Source organism: Lytechinus variegatus, chromosome 10 (assembly GCF_018143015.1).
Source record: "Lytechinus variegatus isolate NC3 chromosome 10, Lvar_3.0, whole genome shotgun sequence".
NCBI lineage: Eukaryota > Metazoa > Echinodermata > Echinoidea > Temnopleuroida > Toxopneustidae > Lytechinus > Lytechinus variegatus.
The window spans coordinates 8,324,042-8,349,313 of NC_054749.1; the positions used below are offsets into that span (position 1 = coordinate 8,324,042).

Below are 25,272 nucleotides of genomic sequence, written 5' to 3' on the forward strand. Positions count from 1 at the left end.
TTAATGATAATAAATCAGTTCTTGTTTAGCACATATCACATTATGTCCAAAGACCTGGATATTATTACCCTGGGTTTTCGAGGAATAAAGTCCTGCCAGGTACCCATTCATCTCTCTTGGATTGAGTGCTGCGCAATGTGGATAAAAAAAAAAAAAAAAGTTGGAAGACTAATCCACAGGGCCACAACGCTCCACATCATCTGTACGATATTCATTAATATGCAAATGTCATTGGTTTGATCATGAAGCCCTCGTATGATATCAATTAGTCCCTATGGACCTTGCAGCAATCCAACAACTATCAAAAGGGTTGAGCAAGTGCTGTGTAAAGAGGTCTCCATCCAAAATAACTATTTGAAAAGGATAGAAAAGACAATTCTAGATTTGTTAGGGATTCCACCAGAAAGGTTATATCTTATGATATGACAGGTTTGTTCTCAAACCAGGGCCCTGTCTTACAAAGAGTTACGATTGATCCAATCAATCGTCCAATTCATCGTAACTATATTGAAATCCATCAGTGTCGTAAAATTTTTTCTACAGGAAATTTGCATAATGTCATTTGTAAACAAGAGAAGCTCATTGAAATTTTAAGAAAACAATGAATGCATGAATATACATCATAATTAGAACACTCATGATTCTAGACTCCAGAGATACTTCAGATGGTGTGGCAGTTTACAAATTGATCCAATTTCTGCCTCGTAAGTCAGATAGCAGATTTATTTCCTTTATTATTTGATGAAGGTTTATCAGTCTCTTTTATAAGGGGTTACTGGTCAACCATAGCAGCCATTCATTCAGGCTTCTATAATAGGGAAACTACCTCAATTCAGCTGTCCTTACCAGACTAACAAGATCCTTCTTAACAGATTCCTCCCAGCCGAAGACTCTTCCCCAATTGGAACCTGCCAAGAGTCCTTCGGTGCCCTAGCCAAATTCCCCTTTAAACCCATAATTGCTCCCTTCTTGATCTTTCCATTAAGACAGCCTTCTTGTTGACTATAGCTTCAAGTCTAAGACGTAGTTTGCTTCATACACCACGGTGAGACCGGGTCATATTCGTTGGGAGAAGGACAGAGTCCGCTTGATCCCTAGACCTGATTTCCTAGCTAAGAAATAGAAACCCCTAAATCCGGTGATGTTCTTCCAAGGGGGATATCATGGCTGAATGGATAACGCACTTGACTAGCGTCCTTGGAGTCCCAGGTTCAAGTCCTGGGGTGAACAATGTGATTTTACAGTCTCTCGTCAGTTTCCGAAGATAGGTTATTGATTGATTGATTGATTGGCCGATATGGGCCGATTGGCCGATATGGCCTTTGTTATGTTGTCCCGTACGTGCCTTAAAGTGGTACATTGATTAAAGTACATTCGCACTTCCCACCAACTGTTCATTAGTTCAATAGAACCTCACAGCCCTGTTAATCCAATTACAATTTCTCGAAGGTTAGTGCAGGGGATCAGGTCAGATGGAGAAAATGCCATTTTATCAGGATCCTTTAGAGCCCACGATTCACGGGGCATAGCAGCATCTTGGGCACTTTTCAGGGTACCTCTTTGGAGGAGATCCTCCAGGCATCCTATTGGACCTATTCAATATCTTGTATCTTATTACTTATTTGATGTAATAGCCAAGACACAGGTTTTGCCTTGGCGGTTCTTGTCTTGTCCTAATTTTTCCAAGGCTATTTCCAGTTGATATATTTCATTAACGTGGTTGATGATTCTTATCCCTTTATTACAAGAGTAGCTTCTCCAGTTGGGAGACTACTCAATTTTATAGTAAATCAGTTTCTTTATCATTGTTTTGCCTACTTGTCTGGAAAGGGTCTCGTTTCTGCCCCTCCTCCAGTTTTTCCGTGCTATTCTAGCAATTTGATGAGATGGTATAGGTAAGTATAGCGCAGTGTAGTAAATCAGAATGCTCAGTAGTGAGCATATTATTTACTAACAAGCTATACTTACCTATAGCTCCCCTCCCGTCCTCCCCAGCAGACCTCGCCCCTCCTTGGCAACGAAAGAGGAGGCTTATATGTGGCGAGGGGGTTTTATGGGTCTCGTCCCGTGACGGGTTTCCCAGGCTATCTGATTGCAGTTAGCCTCTTTCGGGGAGTTTTTATGTGGCTATTCGAGTCAGGGTAACGAATAGCAATTTGATGAGATGGTATAGGTAAGTATAGCTTGTTAGTAAATAATATGCTCACTACTGAGCATTCTGTTCATTATCTGCACATTCCTTGCTCATATCAGTGTGTGCTTCAAACCAGTTTGACTGTGGAGAAAGGTGTATCCCTGTGAATGACGTTTGCAATGAAGAAGTTAACTGTGCCAATGGGGCGGATGAAGCCAACTGCAGTAAGTTTCTATTTTTGCATGTTCTTCGGGTTTAAGAAGGCCTGTGGCCATAGCCAATATTCCGATACATGTCAAGTTTTTTGTCAACTAATGCTGTGCTGAAATTATTGGAAGGTGAAAAAGGTCAAAATTTTGAAAAATTGTGTTTTGTATGTTCACTGTGCTCTTTCACCATTGTGGCAAGGACAATATATTCAGTCATTAATCCCAGAAAGTTATGAAGGATATGAATAACTTTTTACTTGTCAGGAGAGACCTTCAGGTTATAATGATTCAGTCCGCTTTTGCCTCCCAGGCAGAGGTGATATCAAACAACTCAATTTTAATAATAAGCTTTAAAAGAACCTGTTCTGTTAGACATTTGTGTTACAATTAGCTATCCACAGTAAAACCACAATTTTAGACCAGAGTTAGAATTGAACCTGATTTAAGAATACACGTCTTTAAGTCAATTTAAGCGGGCCATGAGAGTCATGTCATTCCAGTATGAGGCTTGCATGGGTTCAATTCTCTCAGAGGGGGTGGTGATTTTTAAGAAAAAAATAATAAAATTACCGGAGAGTTATTTCTGTTCTCTATATTGAAAGGTTAGCCACTATGACTTGTTATTCGGTGATGCCTTTTACATTGGATGCAAGTGCGAATTTAAGTGCAACCTTAAGTCACGCTTAAGTCTTTGTGAAACACCTCCTAAGCCCTGTTGCATACCATTGTTGTAACTTGCATGGATTCCTTGATTTTGATTGGTCGTTGATCATCGTCACCATATTTACCATTGGACGGCAAAGGTACCATAGTAGTAATTCTGCAATGAGCCCCTGCTGTGTAATTGGAATCTAATTATTGATATAATTTTTATTCATGTGTTTCTAGTATGCAAGAGTTCTGAAATCCAATGCGACAACGGGGAATGTACACCATTCTGGACTCTTTGTGACGGCAAGGATGACTGTACTGATGGATCAGATGAACTTGAAGATAAATGCCGAGGTAAATAGAGGGGTGGAAGTGCCGTGGTGTAGCGGTTCTTACTCTCGCCTTGTGATCAGAGGGTCGTGTGTTCGAATCCCACCATGGCCTAGCGTCCTTCGGCAAGGCATCAATCCACACATTGCCACTCACACCCAGAAACAACCGTCATTGTGGTTGGTTTGAAATAGCAAGTGTGCACCGAACAGGTTGCTTGAAATGCTATGAATCCAGTGACCGGGTAATGATGATTGTGAAGTGCTTTGAGCAGTCGTAGATTGATAAAGCGCTATATAACTGCCAATTATTATTATTAAATATATCTTGGTTCCATGAATTTTGTTCCAGTGATAATTGCTCTCCTATAAATTCCACATGCAAATTGAATAACTATAACTTCAACGCTGGAGTAAGTACCCTTTCCTAAGTTATTGCAAACCTAACCCTACATCTTAGAATAAAACCCTGAGTACTTATAGTAATTGCCGCAGGAGCAAGTGTCAAGTCACCTATGTGTCATACCTAATACAGTCTTTCAGTCTCCACTGTGTGAAATTACATAAGAGTGTTTGTTAGAAATCTTTCATATCTCTGTTTTTATGGTATCGCTACTTAACCCTGTATTGACAGGCTGGGAGGAGTCTATTTCTGTTTGCAGCACAACCAACCAGACAAGTATTGTAACAAGCTTTTATATTGTTTGTACTATTCTGCATTTTGATTAAAAATCTTGCAATTTCATGTTTTTTGAGAGAGACTGTTCGTATTCCCCTATTATCTTTCATTATAATGTACAGATATGAGCGCCATATACATGTATTGATTAGCTATTATTTCAAAAAGTATTCAGTACTACATAATGTCAACGTGTTGCTGAATAATAACTTGCTCAATATTTTTGCCTAACACTTATCAAGAGCAAACACAAGAATGAACAGAAAGCTAAATCAAATGTCCCATCTATCTCAAACTACATAAAAAATGATGAGGGAAAGCATTACAGAAGTTTCAGAAATGAGTCATGCAAGCAGTACAAATACTCTGCAGCTCCTTCCCATCTGTACAGCCAGTGGCATACCGGAGGAGACAAAGCATTGGGGGGGGGCACTGCATTGTCTGTGAACAATGCTGTGCCCCCCCAATGCTTTGTCTCCTCCGGGTCACGGTCCGCTACTGTGTTGAGATGTGATTGGTCACTACCATACATTTTATTACTTTGTCTTACTTTGTCCCAAAAATGTGTTATCGTTAGCATTATTACTATCATATCCTTTTTCACAGGCAAAATATCCCTTAGTTAAGTAGGTTTCACAGTACACCATGTATCTTTCTTGGGCAAGTGTTAGTCCTGAAAAGGACCACCCATGTTTAGACAAGTGTGTTCTTGTCGTCCTCAGGAGAATGAGAAAAGTTTATAAAAGCAGGCCTTATATACTCTGTTGAAGTGCCGTATGCATGGCACTTTGCAGGGTACATGTCTCTGATTGGCTAGATTGGATGTCATGTGACTTATCTAGCCAGTCAGAGAAAGATACATGGTGTACCGTCAAATCTACTACACTATTCTTCTTTGCCATGGAAACCTTCAGAAGTTACAAAATTTTCCTTAATCCCTGTGATATATAGGTGGTGTTCAATGGAAAGTTAGTCCCACATTTAGTCCAGGGCTAAGGATAACATTGGGTTAACAGTACTGTGGGGTGAAGAAAACGGTGTGAGAATAGGCTATCAGTATGTTGCATTTTCTTTATGTCATAATCAATTTTTGATTTCTTCCTTTTTTTCTAGTATGCGATGGAAACTACTTCCAGTGCCAAGATTTTTCCAAGTGCTTGGCTATGTCTTCTGTGTGTGATTCCGAAAGTGACTGTAATGATGGCAGCGATGAGCTTGTGGGTTGTCCACGGTCTCTCAATTACACCATACCACCTATTGTAGTTCCGACCAATTCACCGAGTCCACCAGAACAAACGCTGCCACCCTCCTGTAAGCATCACTCTTTCTGTGTATCATATATCAGGGGTCTGTTTCATAAAACCTGTTATTTCAGTTTTAAGCTACTGAAATTGTTCAATATGACTGGCTAATAGCAAACTTTTTATACAAAATTTTCAATTGTTGTTAGAACAATTCTTTATGAAATGGGACCCTGTAAGGTTGCCACTTGTATAATAGCAATCCCTATTGGTCACATGAGGATTGGTTCCCTGTTCTGTCTTTTTCTCCGAAGACACAACATTGTTCTACATCTGCCAAAGAATGTCAAAGAAAACAGACAGTATTCAATTCATTTAAGTATTACTTTGTATTTTGCTCAAGTAATCCATCTTTGGTATGTAATTGTAATTTTTGGCTAAGTATTTTGCTTAAATCTAATCAAACCACCTACCAGACTTTAAGTCTAGCTTGCGTACAGTTTACAAATGTGATACACGCGGTCATACATTCTGCGCACAGATGGATGCATAAATTTTGCATTATTTGGCTCAAACTTTATGACTTCACAATGGTAAGTATTTTGCTTTAATTTCACTTGATATGGTGTTCCTAAATACTCATTTCTAAAGATGTATTTTTTTAGTTAAGCCCGTTCTAAGGATGTCAAGTTTTCTAAAGATGGCATTCCATGAAATATGACATATGTCTAAAGATTGGATAAATTCCTTAATATTGCATAAATTCCATAAAAATTTAACCACTTTTACAAATCTCATATTGTTTCACAAAGCCCTACTACATTACCCTCAAAAGACGGCTATTTCAATGCCTAAGAAGAAGGGAGGGGGGGTAGGGAGGAGTCTGATTCAGCCCCCCCCCCCCTATATAATCTCAGCAGTCGATTGTGTGATCACGATGAAAATTGGCACCTGCATTGCCCATGACATAATCTACAAAATTGTAAAAAAAAATCAAATTCTTTGAAAAATTAAAATTCTTTGAAAAATTTCATTTCTAATTAATTATGCTAATTTATGCATAAAAGCAAGAGTTACTCTAAATAAATAAAGGCCCCTAAAATCCCCCCATAAAAGAAATTCAGACTATACATTCCTTTTTAAAAAAAAGTTTACACTTAGAAAAATTCCTGTAAAATTATATATTTGTAATATTCTGAAGATTTTTCCACATTTTGACATTGGTACAGATCCATATAAGCAAATGACGATATAAATGTCGAAAAATATTTCCGCTTGAGTGAGCACCACTTACTTTTGCAAAGTTAGTGAAAATTGATTTGCGCAGAACTTTGAAATAGTTATGCGAATAAAAGTAGATCTTAATCATGAAGAACACGTGGAATTTAGCTAGTAAAATTGTTTTGAGGATATCTTTTACCCTTTTTAGTTGTTTCCTTGCCCAAAACACTTCGGAGTGTGCATTGAGCCCCACTCACTCCCCCATACACCAAGGCCATCGTGATGATATTTGCTTTACACTGAGCTGTGATTTACATGAAATGGTTTAGGCTTCATTTTCATTTTGTTAATCATTGTCAAGCTTTGGAAAAGTGTGGAGAAACAAGTATTAAATGAAAAATGAAATGTAAACCACAAATGATACAAACTTAGTGGAAAAAAAAATGCTGGAGATGTCTGATATAAACTTTTGTTCAGATTCAGTTATGTCCTCAGATCCAGCTGGCACAAAAAGGGTAAAGGTTGTGCTTACTAAGTGTTGAAATTTCAATTTGGGGGGCAAAATTGCTATAAAATGCTTGAATGTATCTGTTTTATTTCAAATGACTAAAAGTGCAAGGGAAATGTGTGAGAAATGTTTCACAGTGTAAGTTTGATTTCGCCCGTTCCCCTTGACACAGCGTGAAAACAAGCATTTCTGCGCAAACAGATTTCTGTGAGCTTTACAAAAATGGACAGTGCTCACTCAAGTGTAACATTCTGTCAAAACTTTTACTTCCATTGGATAGAGGAGACCCAAACCCAAGAATATATATGAAAAAATTACCCACATGTATATTTTTTAATTCCCAGGTCTTTTTCAAAGTGTAAACTTTTTTTGATACGCACTGTATAGGATTCTGATCAAATGTACTTCACAAATGTACTTTAAAAGATTTCAATATTACATTCAATTTTCATGTTTTTTATTGTTTTTTTTTTAATTTTTTAAGTATATATTTTTTTCTTTTCAACTTTTATCAATGTTATTTTTAATTGATATCATCAAGGACTTTATTCTGACCACAAATGAGATGAAATCATTGAGTTTAATCAGTAAAATGAGAAATAATAATACATTCATTTAGGCTGAAAACTTTATTTGCATTGGGATTGTACACAAATTCACGTTTTTGAGCAATTTTGGGTGTGCATGCACACACGAAATGTTGGATAATTGTGGAACCGCGTAGCCTTCGGTCACAATTTTGATCTCAAAAGTTGTGCGAGACTTGAAAGTAAAAAGTCATTTAGCGACGTGGTTAGAAATTAATGTGCAGCGGATTTATCGCAATAAATGTCTTATTGGGGTTAAAAGTAATTTCATTTTGAAATATATTCATTTTCAGTTATTCCATTTGAGGATTGTGGATTGCGGCCAGCTCTTGAGATCCATCGGGTCACCCATGGTGAGGATGTGACTGGGCTTGGGGAATGGCCTTGGCAGATTGCACTCTACACGCCAAACGGTCAGTTCTGTGGAGGAAGCATTATCACTCCAGAGTGGATCCTCACTGCGGCTCACTGCGTGTAAGTATAATACGCTTTCTGTGTTTTTCTAATCGCTGTTGTTGTAGTTACTGCCGTATGCCACCAACACATTGACAGCTTTCAAAGGAAAGCTGTGAAAACATTTATTGCATAATTAGTACCATTATGGCGGCCGTCCATTAATTTGGTGGTTTTACAATATGGTGCACCACTTATCAGTTGCAGCGGACATGGCAAAACTTGCAATGCCTCGTGGGAAAAAAATTATCGTTCAAATTAATCTCTGTTGTGCACTTGGAAGAGGTTTACCGCATATTTCTTTTCTAAATGTAGACTGTTTGCTGTTGGGAATCGTACCAGTTAGCTTGCCATAGTTCAGCATACGTGATCGACGCAAATGTATCACGGGACATTCCATGTATCGACAGCGATGTGGATGACATCGCCATCATGATTATACTTGAATAAAGGCAACAGCCATCCTGATACATAACCTGAAACATGGTGTCAGAAGTGGGATCACCGGACATATGATTTGACAACACATCGAGCCTGTAAGAAAGCCAAAGTTCGTCGAGATGTCAAGTAAGTTCGGTAGAATTTGATTGCATTTCGCGGGCAGAAGTTGACCTGCTAAGGCCTGGCCGCGCCCCCGCGGACGAGTGGGTTAGCGTAGTGAAGGAGCCGCTGAAGCCTTTCTTACCCAAGAGTGCATACCAGCACGGGAGCCGGGTCAAAAAACTTTAGCCCAAGATTTGCAAACGGTGAAGGATTATAGACTTTGACAAACTCAAGCATAAATTCGAACTATAGTGTGATAAATGATGGCTGCATCAAGCAATTTTCCAGTCCCATCACCCATGGATATGAAGGGGGATTTGAGGGGAAATTGGAAGTTTTTTCAGTCGCAATGGGAAAACTATGAAATTGCGTTAGAGCTAGATAAGAAGCCAGACAAAGTGAGAGTAGCAACTTTAGTATCACTCATAGGGAAAGAATGCTATAAGCTCTACACTACACTAGAAGAGAGTCAGAAAACGACAACCAAACAAATCCTTGATGCTATGAAGAAGCATTTTGATCCTACGACTAATGTCATATTTGAACGGTACCAGTTCAATACTAGAAATCAAGGTGAGAGGGAGACAATTGATCAGTATGTGACAGCACTGAGAAGTTTGGCAGAAACCTGCGAGTTCGACACGCTAAGAGATGATTTGATCAGAGACCGCATCGTCCTAGGAACCAATGATCCAGACGTAAGGGCGAGGTTGCTGCGTGGGGAAAATCTAACGCTACAAAAGATGATAGATGTGTGCCGTAGTGCAGAAGTGACTAAACAACAACTCAAAAGCATCGAAAGTGCCAGCACTCATACTGAATCAGTGCAAGCAGTGTACAAAAAGCATGTGAAGCCAAGAAAGGCGAATTCCGGTCACGAGAAGAGCCACAGCAAAGGACAGCAGAAGGCACAAATGATACGGAATTGCAAGTACTGTGGTGGAGAACACAGGAGAGAGAAGACCGCTTGCCCAGCGTGGGGAAAGCAGTGCGGCAATTGCAAGAAAAACAATCATTTTTCAAAAAAATGTTTGGCAAAAGGACTGAAGCCAGTGAGGTCTCTTGATGATGAGGATGATGACCTGTCAGATGAATCCATCTACACCATAGAGAGGATAAGCAGTGTTGGATCCAATGGTAAGCGATGGAGAGCAAATGTCATATATCGAGCTAATGGATCTGACAAAAAAGAGATGAACAGTCAGATTGACACAGGTGCTACAGTCAATGTACTGAGCTACACTGACTTATGTGATGTCCTACAAGATGGAAACCCAAGGCTGGAGCACAGCAAGGTCAGACTGAAGCCATTCAAAGGAAAACTAATCAAACCAAAAGGACAGACAGCACTAGAAGTCCAGGTCAAGAATGGTCCAGTACACCTGCTTCAATTTCAGATAGTTGATGGATCAAGTCAAGTTCCAATCCTATCAGGTGACTCTAGCGAGGACTTAGGGTTAGTCACAAGAAACAACCCAGAGCGGATAGAGATCCTTAGTCAAGCAACAGAACAGCCTCTGACGAAGGAGCAGATAATGAAGGAATACAAGGATGTATTCACAGGGCTGGGATGTCTGCCTGGAGAATATCACCTTGAGACTGACAAGACAGTGAAACCGGTACAACACATGCCACGGAGGGTACCAGCAGCACTCAAACCAAGCCTGAAAGACAAGATAAGTGAGCTTGAGGAGAAGGGAGTCATAAAGAAGGTGACAACTCCCACTGAGTGGATCAGCAGCATGGTAGCAGTGAAGAAACCAGGGAAACTGAGGATTTGCATAGACCCAAAGGATCTAAACAAAGCCCTGAAAAGATCACATTATCCGATGCCTACCATAGAAGAGATCCTACCCCAATTGTCACAAGCCAAGGTGTTCACGATCCTCGATGCCAAAGATGGATATTGGCAAGTGAAGTTGGATAAAGAGAGTAGTTTCCTGACCACGTTCTGGACGCCATTTGGTCGCTACCGATGGCTGAGGATGCCATTTGGCATTGCTACTGCTCCAGAAGAATACCAGAGAAGACAACATGAAGTAGTCCAAGGGTTACCAGGAGTAGAGGCAATAGTTGATGATCTCCTAGTCTATGGAAGTGGAGAAACCATGGAGGAAGCGATCATCAATCACGACCAGAACTTGAGGAGACTTCTAGAGAGAGCAAGACAAGTTGGGCTCAAGTTCAATAAAACCAAGATCCAACTGAAACAGACCGAAGTCAGGTACATTGGTCATGTACTTACTGACAAAGGACTCTGCCCAGACCCAGAGAAGATCAGAGCGGTTGCGGAACTGGAAAGGCCACGAGATGTAAAGACGGTTCAACGTTTTGTAGGCTTCGTCAATTACCTTGCCAAGTTCCTGCCACATCTGTCAGAAGAGTGCGAACCACTGCGGCAACTTACACTTAAAGAAGTAAAGTGGTTCTGGGGTCCGGCACAGGAAAGAGCTTACAGCAGAGTAAAGAAGTTGGTGACAACAGCTCCAGTACTCCGGTACTACGACGTGAACGAAGAAGTTACAATCCAATGTGACGCCAGTGACACGGGCCTAGGAGCAACCCTCATGCAGAAGTCACAACCAGTTGCGTTTGCATCTAGGGCTCTGACGGAGACAGAACGAAGATATGCTCAAATAGAGAAAGAATGTCTAGCGATAGTATTCGCATGCGAACACTTTCATCAGTACCTATTTGGGAAGGAGACAGTAACTGTAGAATCAGACCACAAACCTCTACAGTCTATCTTCCTGAAGCCATTGCTGTCAGCCCCAAAGCGTCTGCAGCGGATGCTACTAAGATTGCAAAAGTACAACCTCCAGGTCACATACAAACAAGGGAAGCTTATGTATGTGGCTGACATGTTGTCAAGAGCAGCACTACCGCTGAAAACCCAAGGAGAAGGAGGATACTACGAAATCTACACAGTCAGCCAACAAAGACAAAAAGAATTTGAAGAAATCAATCCAAGAGAGTCGGTGAACTTCACAGACAAACGGTTCAAGCAAGTAGAAGAAATGACCCAGAAGGATGAGATCCTACAGGTGCTCAAACAAGTCGTGATCGAAGGTTGGCCAGATACAGTAAACACTGTACCAGTAGAAATACGCGAGTATTGGGCTTATCGCGATGAGATAACTTCGCACAATGGTATTCTCTACAAGGCCAACAGAGTCATCATACCGAAGCGGCTCAGAGGCGAACTACTGCAAAGGGTGCATGCCAGCCATCAAGGCATGGAATCTAGCCTGCGAAAAGCAAGAGAGACAATCTTTTGGCCCAAAATGAACCATGAGATACGGGATGTAGTTCGACAATGCAGTGTTTGCAACGAACATCAGGCACAGCAGGCGAAACAGCCACTACTTCCTCGCGAAGTTCCAGACCGACCTTGGAAGACACTTGGCACAGACCTCTTCACACTGAATGGGAAAGATTATCTCATTACGGTAGATTACTACTCAGACTTTTGGGAAGTAGATGAGCTCCAGTCGACCACAAGTGCAGATGTGATTACATGCCTGAAATCACAGTTCAGCAGACATGGCATTCCCAAGGAAGTCATCAGTGACAATGGTCCACAGTACTCCAGTGATGAGTTCAAATGCTTCATGGAGGAGTGGGAGATACATCATACCACATCTTCGCCTCATCACCCCCAATCCAACGGGAAGGCAGAATCTGCTGTAAAGATTGCCAAGAACATCATGAAGAAGTGCTCAAAGTCAGGCACGGATATCTACAAAGCAATCTTAGAGTGGAGAAACACCCCCACCGAAGGAATGCAGAGTAGTCCTGTCCAGAGATTGATGTCACGTCGGACACAGACAACACTGCCAACAGCACAACACCTGCTGGAGCCGAAAGTAGTGACAGGAGTTAAGCGAAAAAAGGTAGAGAAAGGCAAGAAAGCAAAGACACAGTTTGACAAATCAACAAAAGAGCTACCAGACTTGAAGGTTGGTCAAGCAGTCAGAGTTCAATTAGCGATCAACAAAGGAAAACCAACATGGCAGCTAGGTGTTTGCATGAGAAAGCTTTCACCAAGGTCTTATGTGGTAAAAGTCAATGAACAGCTCTACCGTCGAAATCGCAAACGCATTCAGTCAACCTATGAATCTTTGCCAGCGACTCCAGATGTGTGGACCGACATTCAACCTACCACGAACACAACAGGCCCACAGTGCAACAATCCCGGAGATGAAGAACAACACGAGCAACAACAGCAAGCGACGCCATCACCGGTAGTAGCCCACACCCGCACGCGAACCATCAGGCCACCAAGTCGTTACAAGGACTATGTACAGCCGTAAAATATCAAACACGACAAATAACTGTAAATACAAAGACAGAAATTGACAGTCTTAAATTTACCTGGAACGCTCACAATATAATTAACAGCGAACATATGAACAATGACGTCTACGAAACAATTAACCGCGGACAATAAACAAAGAACAATCGCGAAAAAAAAAAAAAAAAAAAGTTTCAAGGACTGTAAGATAATTTTTTAGTGTTTATTATCCAAGTTGATCTTGGATATGTTTTTTTGCTTTAACTGCAATAGTTGATGCATATTGTGTTTTATGTTTTCCATGTTTATTTTGATGTAAACAGTTGAGTCGATTTGTATGTGGACATGCAAGCAATCGCAAAGTTTTAAACAATATTTTTGTTATAGTTACAAAACAAAACAATAAAAAGAAAAGGAAGAGAAGGAAGAAAGGATAGATGAGAAAAAAACGTTATTGATTTTAAACATCATAGCTACAACTCCATGTCAGTTAGAAAATTGCGTCAAGTACATGCATTATTTTTATACACTGATTTTCTGGAAAAGAATTCATTTGCATCATTCTTTCATATGAAAAGGGGGATGTTGGGAATCGTACCAGTTAGCTTGCCATAGTTCAGCATACGTGATCGACGCAAATGTATCACGGGATATTCCATGTATCGACAGCGATGTGGATGACATCGCCATCATGATTATACTTGAATAAAGGCAACAGCCATCCTGATACATAACCTGAAACATTTGCTATGAATTCTTCCATTTTGCCGTATGGTTTTTCTTCGTGAAACATCAGTCACATAACAGTATAATAGCATGAATTGTGCGCTGCCTGTGCCTCAATCCTTCTACTGAGGTGAGATGAAAGGTGTTATCTTGCATCACCTCAGGGGTTTAAACACTCCAGTAGAATTGTGCTAAAGGACTTTCTGAATGTCGCAAATTTTATTATTATTTACAGGGATTTTAATGCAACTGATGACAACCCATACACTATCAAGGCTGGCAGCTTGCTTTACTTTACAACTGATCAAAGTGGACAGTCTCGAGACGTGCAGGAGGTCATCAGGCATCGTCTATATGGCTCAGGACTAATTAATGATATTGCTCTCCTCAAGCTCGTTACCCCTCTCAACTTGACTAATGAGGTGCAGCCTGTATGTCTTCCTTCAGCAGATGAATCTATACCAAAGCCTGAAGAATACGTCACATTCACAGGATGGGGCAGCTTCACCGAAAGAAACAGTATGTGTTCCATTTTTTTTTCATTGCAGTACGTCAAACCCCCGTTTGGAGAAAGACCGCAGTTCAGATTGCAAACTGCGGTTCTAGACGCCAATTTTCATTTGAAAATCTCAATAAGCCCTGATAAACCCTTCTTGGCCAGGTAATCCCTGTTGTCTCAATTTCATCTCCACAGACCAGTTAATGAGCGTCGAGCCAGGGACGAAATGATAAACAACAGCTTTGCTATTACGTAAGACTTCTTTGCCTGTAGTAGGACCTTCGGAATGAAATTATTGTAAACGATATTTAATCACGTTTTCAAAGGCATATTGTATTCAGAAATCCAATGTTAGTCCATTTTCAATTTCGAACAAAGAAAATCGACCTCGAAATAAGGAAAGTAAGGGAATAAAAATGACAGCATGGTTTGCATGGATGCCACCAGAAATACACACGTTGCCATCCATCGTGTGTGGCCCCCTGCTGTGACTGTATATGCGAGGCTGTTGTGTTATCTTCGGACCGAGGTCAAGAAACAGGTGTTTTGATACTTAAATTGCTTGCTTGGGGCAGTTAGGGTTTTGTTGTACGTGGAGAAGAGAATTGATGAAGAGGGAAACAGGGGTATAGTGTTCTCAAATGGAGGTTTTCGTCATGACAATTTTGCCACCAAAATTAAAATTTCAACACTTAGTGAGCACACCGTTCACCCTTTTTGTGCCAGCTGGATCTGAGGACATAACTGAATCAGAATAAAAGTTATTATCAGACATCTCCAGCATTTTTTTCACTAAGTTTTTATCATTTACAGTGGGGTTATATTTCATTTTTCATTAATACTTGTTTCTCCACACTTTTCCCAAGCTTGACAATAAATAACAAAATGAAAATCAAGCCTAAGCCATTTCATGTAATACACAGCTCAGTGTAAAGCAAATATCGTCACGATGGACTCGGTGTGTGAGGGAATGGGTTGGGGCGCAATGCACTTTTTAATGTGTTTTGGCAAAGAAACAAGTTTTAAAAAGGTAAAAGATATCTTCAAATCTATGTTACTAGCTAAATTCCAAATGTTCTTCATGATTAAGGTCTACCTTTATTCGCGTAACTATTTCAGAGCTCTGCGCAAATAATTTTTCACTAACTTTTCAAAAGTAAGTGGTGCTCATTAAAGCGCAAATATTTTTCGACAGTTATATCGTCATTTCCTTAAATGGGTCTGTACCAATGTTAAAATGTACAAAAAATATTCAGGATATTAAAAATGTATAATTTTTCAGGATTTTTTTAGTGTAATTTTTTTTATACAAACTGTTTATTGTTAAGGAGCATATTTTTAGTTTGAATGTTTTTAAAATACATAAAATTTGTTTTGCCAATACATTTTTTTTTGCCTATATTTAGGGAGAGTTTATAAGCTTTAAACTACATTGATAATTTCTTTCATTCTGAATTAAGTGTCGGGACAAAGTCTTTGTGGAATAGAGGACATTTGTATCGTCTGCAATTAAAACGTATGTTGATTCTCGAGACTCATATATATAAAAAATAATTTTGACTAATTATGTATCATTTCAATTTTCAAATCTTAGGATTTTTTTTATTTAGGGCATCTTTTTGTTGGTTTCGGGGGTGGCTATCCATATATTATTCCATACATAACTTGGAATTTCAAACTGATTTTTAGTCAAACTTAAATCATTGTGAAACAACCCCTGACCAATTGATTTTATTTTCTTCTAAACAGAGTTTCTACTTTCCAATGTTTTATATTTTGTGACATCATTTTGTCAAAATATATTTCATGATGGCTTCTGGCTCCTATTGTTTTGCACTTTTCTGCTCATAATAGCTGGTGCCTTTATTTGACTAAAATTATTATATCGCATGCTTTATGTATAATTTAATCATCAATCATTGTCAGTATTATTTATCTTTTCAATTTTCACATTTAAAATGTATTCATTTATATCATTGTTATTATGTGAACATGTTGATTTATTGTAGATTTATGAATAACATGCAGAACTCCTGCAAAAAAAATACACTTCTTAAATTCTCTGATACATGTAGCTCGTCAACCTGACCTCCTTCAAGAGGGCCGAATGCCAGTCATACCAAACTACTTCTGTCATCGACTCGCACCTTTGGGTTTGACTGTTGAACCTACCATGTTTTGCACCATGTATCATACTGGCTATCAGGGAGTCTGCACTGTAAGTTATGTGTCATATCAATTTGTTTCCAGGGGTCCGTTGCAGAAAGAGTTGCGTTTAAACGCATGTCAAAAAATCAATTGCTGGTCCCAAGTGTGCCCTGTTGATTGGTTGGAGATCACGTTGCACATGATTTTTTAGAGTTGCGATTGCAACTCTTTCTGCAATGGGCCACAGATGATGTAAAGATTTTGTGGATAATTAGTTCCAACTCTCACGATTTAAGCCACGAGTGAAACTGGGTCTCAATTGTGGAGTATAATAATCATAATAACATCATATTTTACCCAGGGTAGCCACTTCAGTTCCAAAAACTGTTCTCCTTACTTGCCCTGCTTAACGCATGATTATGCTATTACCCTAACTTTAGCGCAAATACTTCGACGGGCATTCGAGGAATTTCTTCCTACTGGGTACCCATTCAGCTCACCTTAGTTAAGTGCAGCACAATGTGGGTAAATTTCTTTCTGAACGAAAGCACACTACAGTATGTTGTGAATCAAACCCATGTCCCTCCGATCAAAAGACAAGTCTTTACCACTAGACCATGATATATTGATTGTGACAGATCTTATCAGATCTTGAGTTCAGTTTTGGGAATCATTCCTATTGTTTAAGAAATTTGGATGGCTAAACAATTTTTGTGAGCAGGTACAAAAGGCCAGTCGTAACAGATCTCGTGACACTGGAAACGAGGATACATCATTACTTTTGTCAGCAAGAATGAGACTGACCATGTGTACTTATGTTAGGTTGTAAATTACAGACTTTTGGACCCCTTAAAATATGCTACTCTCATAATTGTATGCTTTTTTTCAGGGTGACAGTGGTGGTCCTATCGTCCAGGAGATCAATGGCCGTTGGACACTGGTTGGGATCTCTAGCTGGGTTCGTGAATGTGGTGCACCATACGTTCCTAATGGATTCACCCGTGTGTCAAGCTTCATCAACTGGATTCAAGATAACATGACTGAAAACTGAAATAATCTATGGCATTCCTCTTAATGGAAATCACCTTTGATCAAAAAACTTTGCAATTGTAATATCATAGAATTTTTTAAAACTTTCACTGTATTGACTACAGTACACAATTAATCATGATAATAAATTGTATGATCATTTTGAATCGTTGTGTAAAGGAACCCAGAACTGATGAGGAAGTTAGGACTATACTGTTGCTGTCATCTAATAACATAGGGTCAAGTCCACCCCAGAAAAATGTTGATTTGAATCATACGAGAAAAATAAAACAAGCATAACACTGCAAATTTCATCAAAATCGGATGTAAAAAAAGAAATTTGTGACATTTTAAATTTTTGCTTGTTTTTCACAAAGCAGCTACATGTATATGCCAAACTAAGTGATATGCAAAGGAGAGAGTCAATGTTGTCTCTCACTCATTGTTTCTTTTGTTTTTTGTTGTTTGATTATACAATATTTCAATTTTTACAGATTTCACAATAAGGACCAACTTGACTCCACCATAAGCTGCTAAAATAATGTTTATTTCACATGTTCAGGGAGGAATGAAATATTGTTTCATATGATAAATGAGGAGAAAATTAGAACTTTTCATCTTTCATATGTAATAAAAAACAAAATAAATAGTGAGTGGGTGACGTCACCAGTCTGCTCATTTGCATGACAGACTAAGATGTGCATATAACTGTTTTGTGATATTGAGGGAAAATTTTAAATGTCATAACTTTCTTATTTTGCCTCCGATTTTTTTTTTTATTAAACTTCAGTGTTATACTTGTTTCTTTTTTCTTTTATTCAAATCAACTCTTTGTTTTGGTAGACATGTCCTTTGAGTTCTCTTACTTGTTTGTGTACATTCACTTCACAATGTTGATAAGACGACAAAGTGGATTATTAGGATTGATTGCGCCCACATTTGACCAAGAATTTAATTTGCCTATTTTGTACATTTACTCACAAGCTGGTAGCGGTCATTACAATATAATGACCAGTAAGGTTACAGAATGAAGATATTTTACCAAATAATTAACAAGGGTCCACGTCACATTAGTATAAAACACATAATGCGTTGGTATGATTACCAATATATACCAATATACCAATATCATATTACATTTGAAACATGCACTAACTTGGCTCCGTATCTTCCTTTGGTGTGTTAAAAAAATTGTTCCCGAAGTACCTGTATATTGTAATTGTATTGTAACTGGAATGTCCTTGCAAATAATGATAGTGATAATAATAATAATGAGAAGAAGAAGGAGGAAGAGGAGGATATTGATGAAAAAAAGATTTGGTCTTTTACTGTACCAAATCCACTCTGTAGAGTGCTCAAAGCGCTTTTCAAGAAACTTCTAAGGAAATTAAGAATAATTGGACAAATAAGTTTGTAGGTATTTTTTTTCTCCAAGTTTCAAAGGTTGTATTTCATTTTGTATTGTTTATCATGTGTATCTTTTGGATAAAAGTCATCATTGCATTGATCATTGTTAACTTTCATTAACTAGTAGAATCAATGTCTTGTTTATAACTTATGTTAGACATTGCTGTGACAGCTAGGTGCATGAAAAAAGAAAAAAAATCCTCTAAAGAGCCTATCCTTACTAGGAAGAACAAAAGGTGTCACACAGTCATGAACTATATGTAGAAATAGTGTCATGAACTATATGTAGAAATAGTGTCTGTGCTCGTACATTTCTGTATGCTGAAGTCGGGCTTAATTGAACTCAGGTTTCAAGTTGTGGTTGAAGTATGGATAGCCAATTGTTACATGAATCACTAACAGCAGAGATATCATACTTTCAGCTCATTCGGCTCTCAAATCATTCATAATTGTCTAGGAAGTATAAAAAGATGATCGTGTTCACCACTGATGAATCGGGAAAGAGCACAGTAAACATAAGAAACATATAACATAATATAAACTTTCAACACTTTTGGCTTCCCATAATTTTGGCACAGAGTTAGACTGTGGTCTAGGATAAACCTGATCAGAATACGAATATCATCTGCAATTTATGCATGCTATGACACTATGTAGGATATTTCAGGGGCGGAAAACTCTTCTTCAGTCAGTCATCCAGGTTTGAAATCTAGATTAGTTCTGGACGGGGGAGGGGGGGGGGAGTTAAGCCTCCACTTTAAAAAAAAATCCTCTCTGTGGTGGTGCAGAGTAACACCCTCTTGTTGTTCTGGCAGCATGGCCAATTCTTAATACTACCAATCTCCCCCCCCCCCCTCTTATGTTTGGTGAACATATTCAAGCATTTGCTAATCTTATGCGAATCATGTCATAGTCTCATGTTACCCATCATTATACAAATTAAAGTCAAATGTTTTGTAGTAAAAGGGAAGATTTTATAAAATTTGATTATATTTCTGGGGTATGGTATTTACATTGAATTACGATCCTGTTTCTTGCTCTACATATGTATAGCATTCTCATGAAGAGTGTCAAACACAAGATGTTTTTGACATAATTCATTTTCTATTAGTGAATAAGCAATATAAAACAAATTATATTTTTATTCGAAGAGTGTTTTACAGATTTTCATAATGAATTTAATTCTCACTAAAGATAACCATACAGTATGTCTGTTTAATACATCAATATGTTTTGTAGTTGAATTTGCTTTCATTAAACTAGCTGCTATAGGATTAAAGTATTAAATAAGAAGACAAAAATTTGGAGTGAATATGAAAAACAAAATTGATGAATGATTCGTAATCTTGATTTTTTTTACATTTTACATTTTAAAAAGTAACCGTTAAATTGGATTATATTTTGAAGGTATGATATTCACATTTTACATTGAATGGTTGTTTAGAACGCTTCATCATTTTGATACTGATTTTTGCTATGCATATATATATTCTGCTGAAGAGTGTCAAACACAAGTTTTTGTCTCACCTGCGAAGCAAAGTGAGACTATAAGCGCCGCTTTTCCGACGACGGCGGCGGCGTCAACATCAAATCTTAACCTGAGGTTAAGTTTTTGAAATGACATCATAACTTAGAAAGTATATGGACCTAGTTCATGAAACTTGGCCATAAGGTTAATCAAGTATTACTGAACATCCTATTAGAGTTTCATGTCACATGACCAAGGTCAAAGGTCATTTAGGGTCAATGAACTTAGACCATGTTGGAGGAATCAACATCGAAATCTTAACCTGTGGTTAAGTTTTTGAAATGTCATCATAACTTAGAAAATATATGGACCTAGTTCATGAAACTTGGACATAAGGTTAATCAAGTATCACTGAACATCCTGCATGAGTTTCATGTCACATGACCAAGGTCAAAGGTCATTTAGGGTCAATGAACTTTGGCCGAATTGTGGATATCTGTTGAATTCCCATCATAACTTTGAAAGTTTATGGATCTGATTCATGAAACTTGGACATAATAGTAATCAAGCATCACTCAAAATTTTGTGCAAGTTTCAGGTCTCATGATGAAGGTCAAAGGTCATTTAGGGTCAATGAACTTTGGCCGAATCGGGGGTATCTGTTGAATTACCATCATAACTTTGAAAGTTTATTGGTCTAGTTCATTAAACTTGGACATTAGAGTAATCAAGTATCACTGAACATCCTGTGCACGTTTCAGGTCACATGACCAAGGTCAAAGGTCAATGAACTTTGACCGAATTGGGTGTATCTGTTGAATTACCATCATAACTTTGAAAGTTTATGGATCTGATTCATGAAACTTGTACATAAGAGTAATCAAGTATCACTGAACATCCTGTTCGAGTTTCAGGTCACATGATCAAGGTCAAAGGTCATGTAAGGTCAATGAACTTTGGCCATGTTGGGGTTTTTTGTTGAATAACCATCATATCTCTGTAAGTTTATTGGTCTAGTTCATAAAAAGTGGACATAAGAGTAACCATGTATCACTGAACATCTTGTGCGAGTTAGAGTAGTATTCAAAGTCAGCACTGCTGCTACATTGAACCGCGTGATGCAGGTGAGACGGCCAGAGGCATTCCACTTGTTGTTATAATTCATTTTCTATTAGTGAATAAGCAATATAAAACAAATTATATTTTCATTCGAATTGTGTTTTATATAGCTGTTATATAATTAGAGTATTGAATAAGAAGACAAAAATTTGGAGTTAATATGAAAAAAAATGGATGAATGATTTGTAATCTTTGACTATTTGACACAACTTATATATTAAGGAGCTCTATCATAATGATTAAAAAAGTGAAAAGAGAAAAGGTTAATATTTTCTCTCTAAAAAGTGAAAGAGGATTTCTCTGTACCTGCTGAAACCCCTGTCTCAGTAATTGATTTGGGCTGTAGGCATTGTTTGATTTTGGGCGATTGCATAACCTTACCATTTGAGAAAATGCCCCCTCCCCCCCTAAATTCCAAAACATAAGGTCCAGTTAACCTGACATTCTATATATTTGGCTTTAATTTTCAAAAACCTTCATTGCGTAACCTGGACCTGACGTTTCGGCCAGTTAGGGGTAGTCTGTTATGCAGACTCTGAATGGCTCGTGAGGTGGGATCTGCTGGTTTTCGAAGGTCGAGCAAAGCGAGCCATCAGTGGACCTAGTCTGCTGTGCAGACTCGTTGAATCAGCTGAGGTACACACACTGCAGATGTGGGTCAACATTTGTAGACTAAGTTAGGGGGCCCCTTTTCTTGAGTGGCCGGGTTATGTGATTGCCCTACTGGACACCCTAAGCCCTGTCTTACAACAAGTTGCAATTGATCTGATCAACTATAACTATGGACGGCCAGTCACATCAACATCTAAGACACATTTTTTTTTCAAAATATTTTATAGATGTGATGTATATATATGCAAACATTCATCATAATCTTTAAAATTCAGTGTGATTTCCTGTATAAAAATTTATGGTATGGATGGATTTCCATTGAGTTGAGATTGATTGGATGAATTTTAACTCTTTGTAAGACTGAGTGCTGCTGTGATGGCACAAGCCTGAATTTCTACGATTGGGAAACATTGATAGGCGATGGAGCAAGAGAGGAAAGACACCTTTCATAATTTATTATTGATTTAAAAAAAATCATGTACATTGTATGAACCCTTTTGATATTTTCTTCCAAGAAGGATGATAATCTCTATTTTGTTTGATTAATCCCCACAAACTTGATAAATCCTTGGTTCCTATTGAAATCTGAATTCTAAAATGAGAGGGAATATTTAAAAAAATCATATTTTAATTAAAAAAACATCTAACCGTTAATGATTTTTTCAGAAAAATATAATATAATTTGGGCTGCATATAACCAGATTTTTAGGATTATTGGGGTATAGGGCATCACCATGCAAATTATATTAAGAGAAACAAAATTTTAAGATGGTTTCTAATTTTGATATCCTCTGGCTATTTTCGCTGAAAAGAACCGATTTGGATATTTGTTCTGAAAGCTGCTCAAATCCCCTTCTAAGCAGAATATTAGTTTCGGTTTCATTTAGATTCATCCATGGGGGCGAGAGGCCTTACCCCCCAAAAAAAATAAATAAATAAAGTAGAGAAGGGAAGATGTGAGGAGAAACAAAAAGAAAGAAAAATGGTGGAGGAGAAAGAAACGATGAGAAAATGTTAGGGAAAGAAATGGGATAAGAGAGAGAGAGAAAGAAGGGAGAAAGAGAAAAAATAAGGGAAGAGGTAGATTAAAATATTAATAATATATATCATAATATATAAAAACACACTGAAAAAATCGGCTTCCACTGGCATTGAATCAACTTTACACAATTGAAGACGAAAGACATATGCAGCATATCAGATACTAATACGAATACATGTGTATACTTAAAGGTCAAGTCCACCCCAGAAAAATGTTGATTTGCATCAATAGAGAAAAATCAGACAAGCACAATGCTGAAAATTTTCATCAAAATCGGATGTAAAATAAGAAAATTATGACATTTCAAAGTTTGGCTTATTTTCAACAAAATAGTTATATGAACGATCCAGTTATATGCAAATGAGAGAGTCGATGATATCACTCACTATTTCTTTTGTTTTTTATTGTTTGAATTATACAATATTTCAATTTTTTACGAATTTGACAATTAGGACCTCCTTGCCTGAAGCACAAAATTTTAAAATAATGGAATTCCGTGTGTCCAGGGAGGAATGAAACTTCATTCCACACGACATAATGACGAAAAATGAAAATATTTCGTAATATACAGTGCGTCCCAGAAAAAACGAAACCGAGATTTAGCGATCATTTATCATTACTTAATCATAAATAAAATAGACAAATGACCTACCAATTTAAAGCTTAGAATATCCTCTTTCATCTGATATTACTTAGATTATTTCTCATTCACGCATGAGTGAGCAAAGACAATTTGAAGAAAGGATATCAAAAACTAATTTGGCGGGGGTATCTGGGTTTCAAAAAGAAAACCACATTTTTGAAAAGTTCAATATCCCCTCTTTAATTTGATACCTAAATTACAGAAAATGGTTGAGGAATAAGAAAGTTCTAGTTATTTGAAATAAGGCATGAATTTCAGTAATTTCGTAAAATGAAGAGGTTTTACAGGCTGGCTTTCAAACTCACTCAACACTCCGTTTTGTTGACGATCAGCCATGCATTAAATCTATTGTTCACCATGCGAAAGCTTCTGTGGGAAACCGGTGAAAACACATTTATCTCATGAAATTATGGAAATACAAGCCTTATTTTAAATGACCAGAACTTTTTTATTTCTTGACCATTTTCTGTAATTGAGGTACCAAATTAAAGAGCAGATATTGAACTTTTCAAAAATGTGGTTTTCTTTTTGAAACCCAGATACCCCCCTCCAAATGAGTTTTTGGTATCCTCTCTTCAAATTGTTTTTGTTCACTCATGCGTGAATAAGAAATAACCTAAGTAATATCAAGTAATTGAGGTACCAAAATAAAGAGCAGATATTGAACTTTTCAAAAATGTGGTTTTCTTTTTGAAACCCAGATACCCCCCTCCAAATGAGTTTTTGGTATCCTTTCTTCAAATTGTTATTGTTCACTCATGCGTGAATAAGAAATAACCTTAGTAATATCGGATGAAAGAGGAGATTCTAAGCTTTAAATTGGTAGGTCATTTGTCTATTCTATTTATAATTAATTTATGATAAATAATCGCTAAATCTCGGTTTCGTTTATTCTGGGACGCACTGTACATTAAGACCACATGAGATACCTTATTTTGTTTATAACAATAAAAAGTAACTTATAATCAAGACTTCAGTCTTTAGTTAGGACTACTCCCTGAACCCCCCCCCCCAAAAAAAAAAAAAATATCGAGAAAAATGTTGATGAAAATATTTGATCGCCCCCCCCCCCCCCCCCCCCTATTGGCGAAAGCTGGATCCGCCCCTGTTCACAGACACCCATCATTATCTTTTGAGCGAGTGACTCTAGTATTCACATGCTGACAAAACGGATGTTGTCCTAGAAATATACATTCAATGACGAGCTATTCCTATTGAATGATTACGTAATAATATATGCAACCAGCGATGTGAGCCAAGACGATTTCGCGCAATGGCGGGAACATTGGAATTTCCGTTTCTCTCAGCTGCACAGTACAGAGCTCTTCTTCCCAGAAGTATAATGATCAATTCGATGATATTCGATTTGTTTTTACTTTTCTGTAAAATGCTGGCTCACATGAAAATCGAAAACGATTTTAACTGCAAGAAAACGGAATGAACTATGTAGTAAAGCCAGTATTTGGATTGCATACGGTCGCTATATTGGAGAAAACTTGGTAAGTTAATCAAACATCTGACTCGTAATATCGAATTTTCATTGCCATAATTTCAGAATGATGGCACGCTGATTTGTTTTAGTAGGCATGCACGGCAAGAATACTTAAGTCTTTGATTTATTGAGAAAGCACATTACGTGCCGTATCCCATGCATTCTTTAAGGAAACGAATAAAGTAATAGAAATCTTATGGGAGTAATAATGAGTCATTAAAAATCATTCAATCCAGTT

The 25,272-nt window shown here is 37.9% G+C and overlaps 1 protein-coding gene across 1 annotated transcript in view; it reads left to right on the plus strand.

Annotated features, from left to right (window-relative positions):
* Window positions 1–17,556, plus strand: part of LOC121423177 — a 44,945-nt gene extending 27,389 nt beyond the window's left edge. The window contains exons 10-16 of the mRNA XM_041618488.1: window positions 2,254–2,358; window positions 3,232–3,348; window positions 5,116–5,313; window positions 7,853–8,033; window positions 13,811–14,094; window positions 16,150–16,292; window positions 17,112–17,556. Of these exons, the coding sequence (XP_041474422.1) occupies window positions 2,254–2,358; window positions 3,232–3,348; window positions 5,116–5,313; window positions 7,853–8,033; window positions 13,811–14,094; window positions 16,150–16,292; window positions 17,112–17,273 (1,190 nt within the window). The 3' untranslated portion in view covers window positions 17,274–17,556. The remainder of the gene's footprint in view (window positions 1–2,253; window positions 2,359–3,231; window positions 3,349–5,115; window positions 5,314–7,852; window positions 8,034–13,810; window positions 14,095–16,149; window positions 16,293–17,111) is intronic.
* The last annotated feature ends 7,716 nt before the right edge of the window (window positions 17,557–25,272 follow it).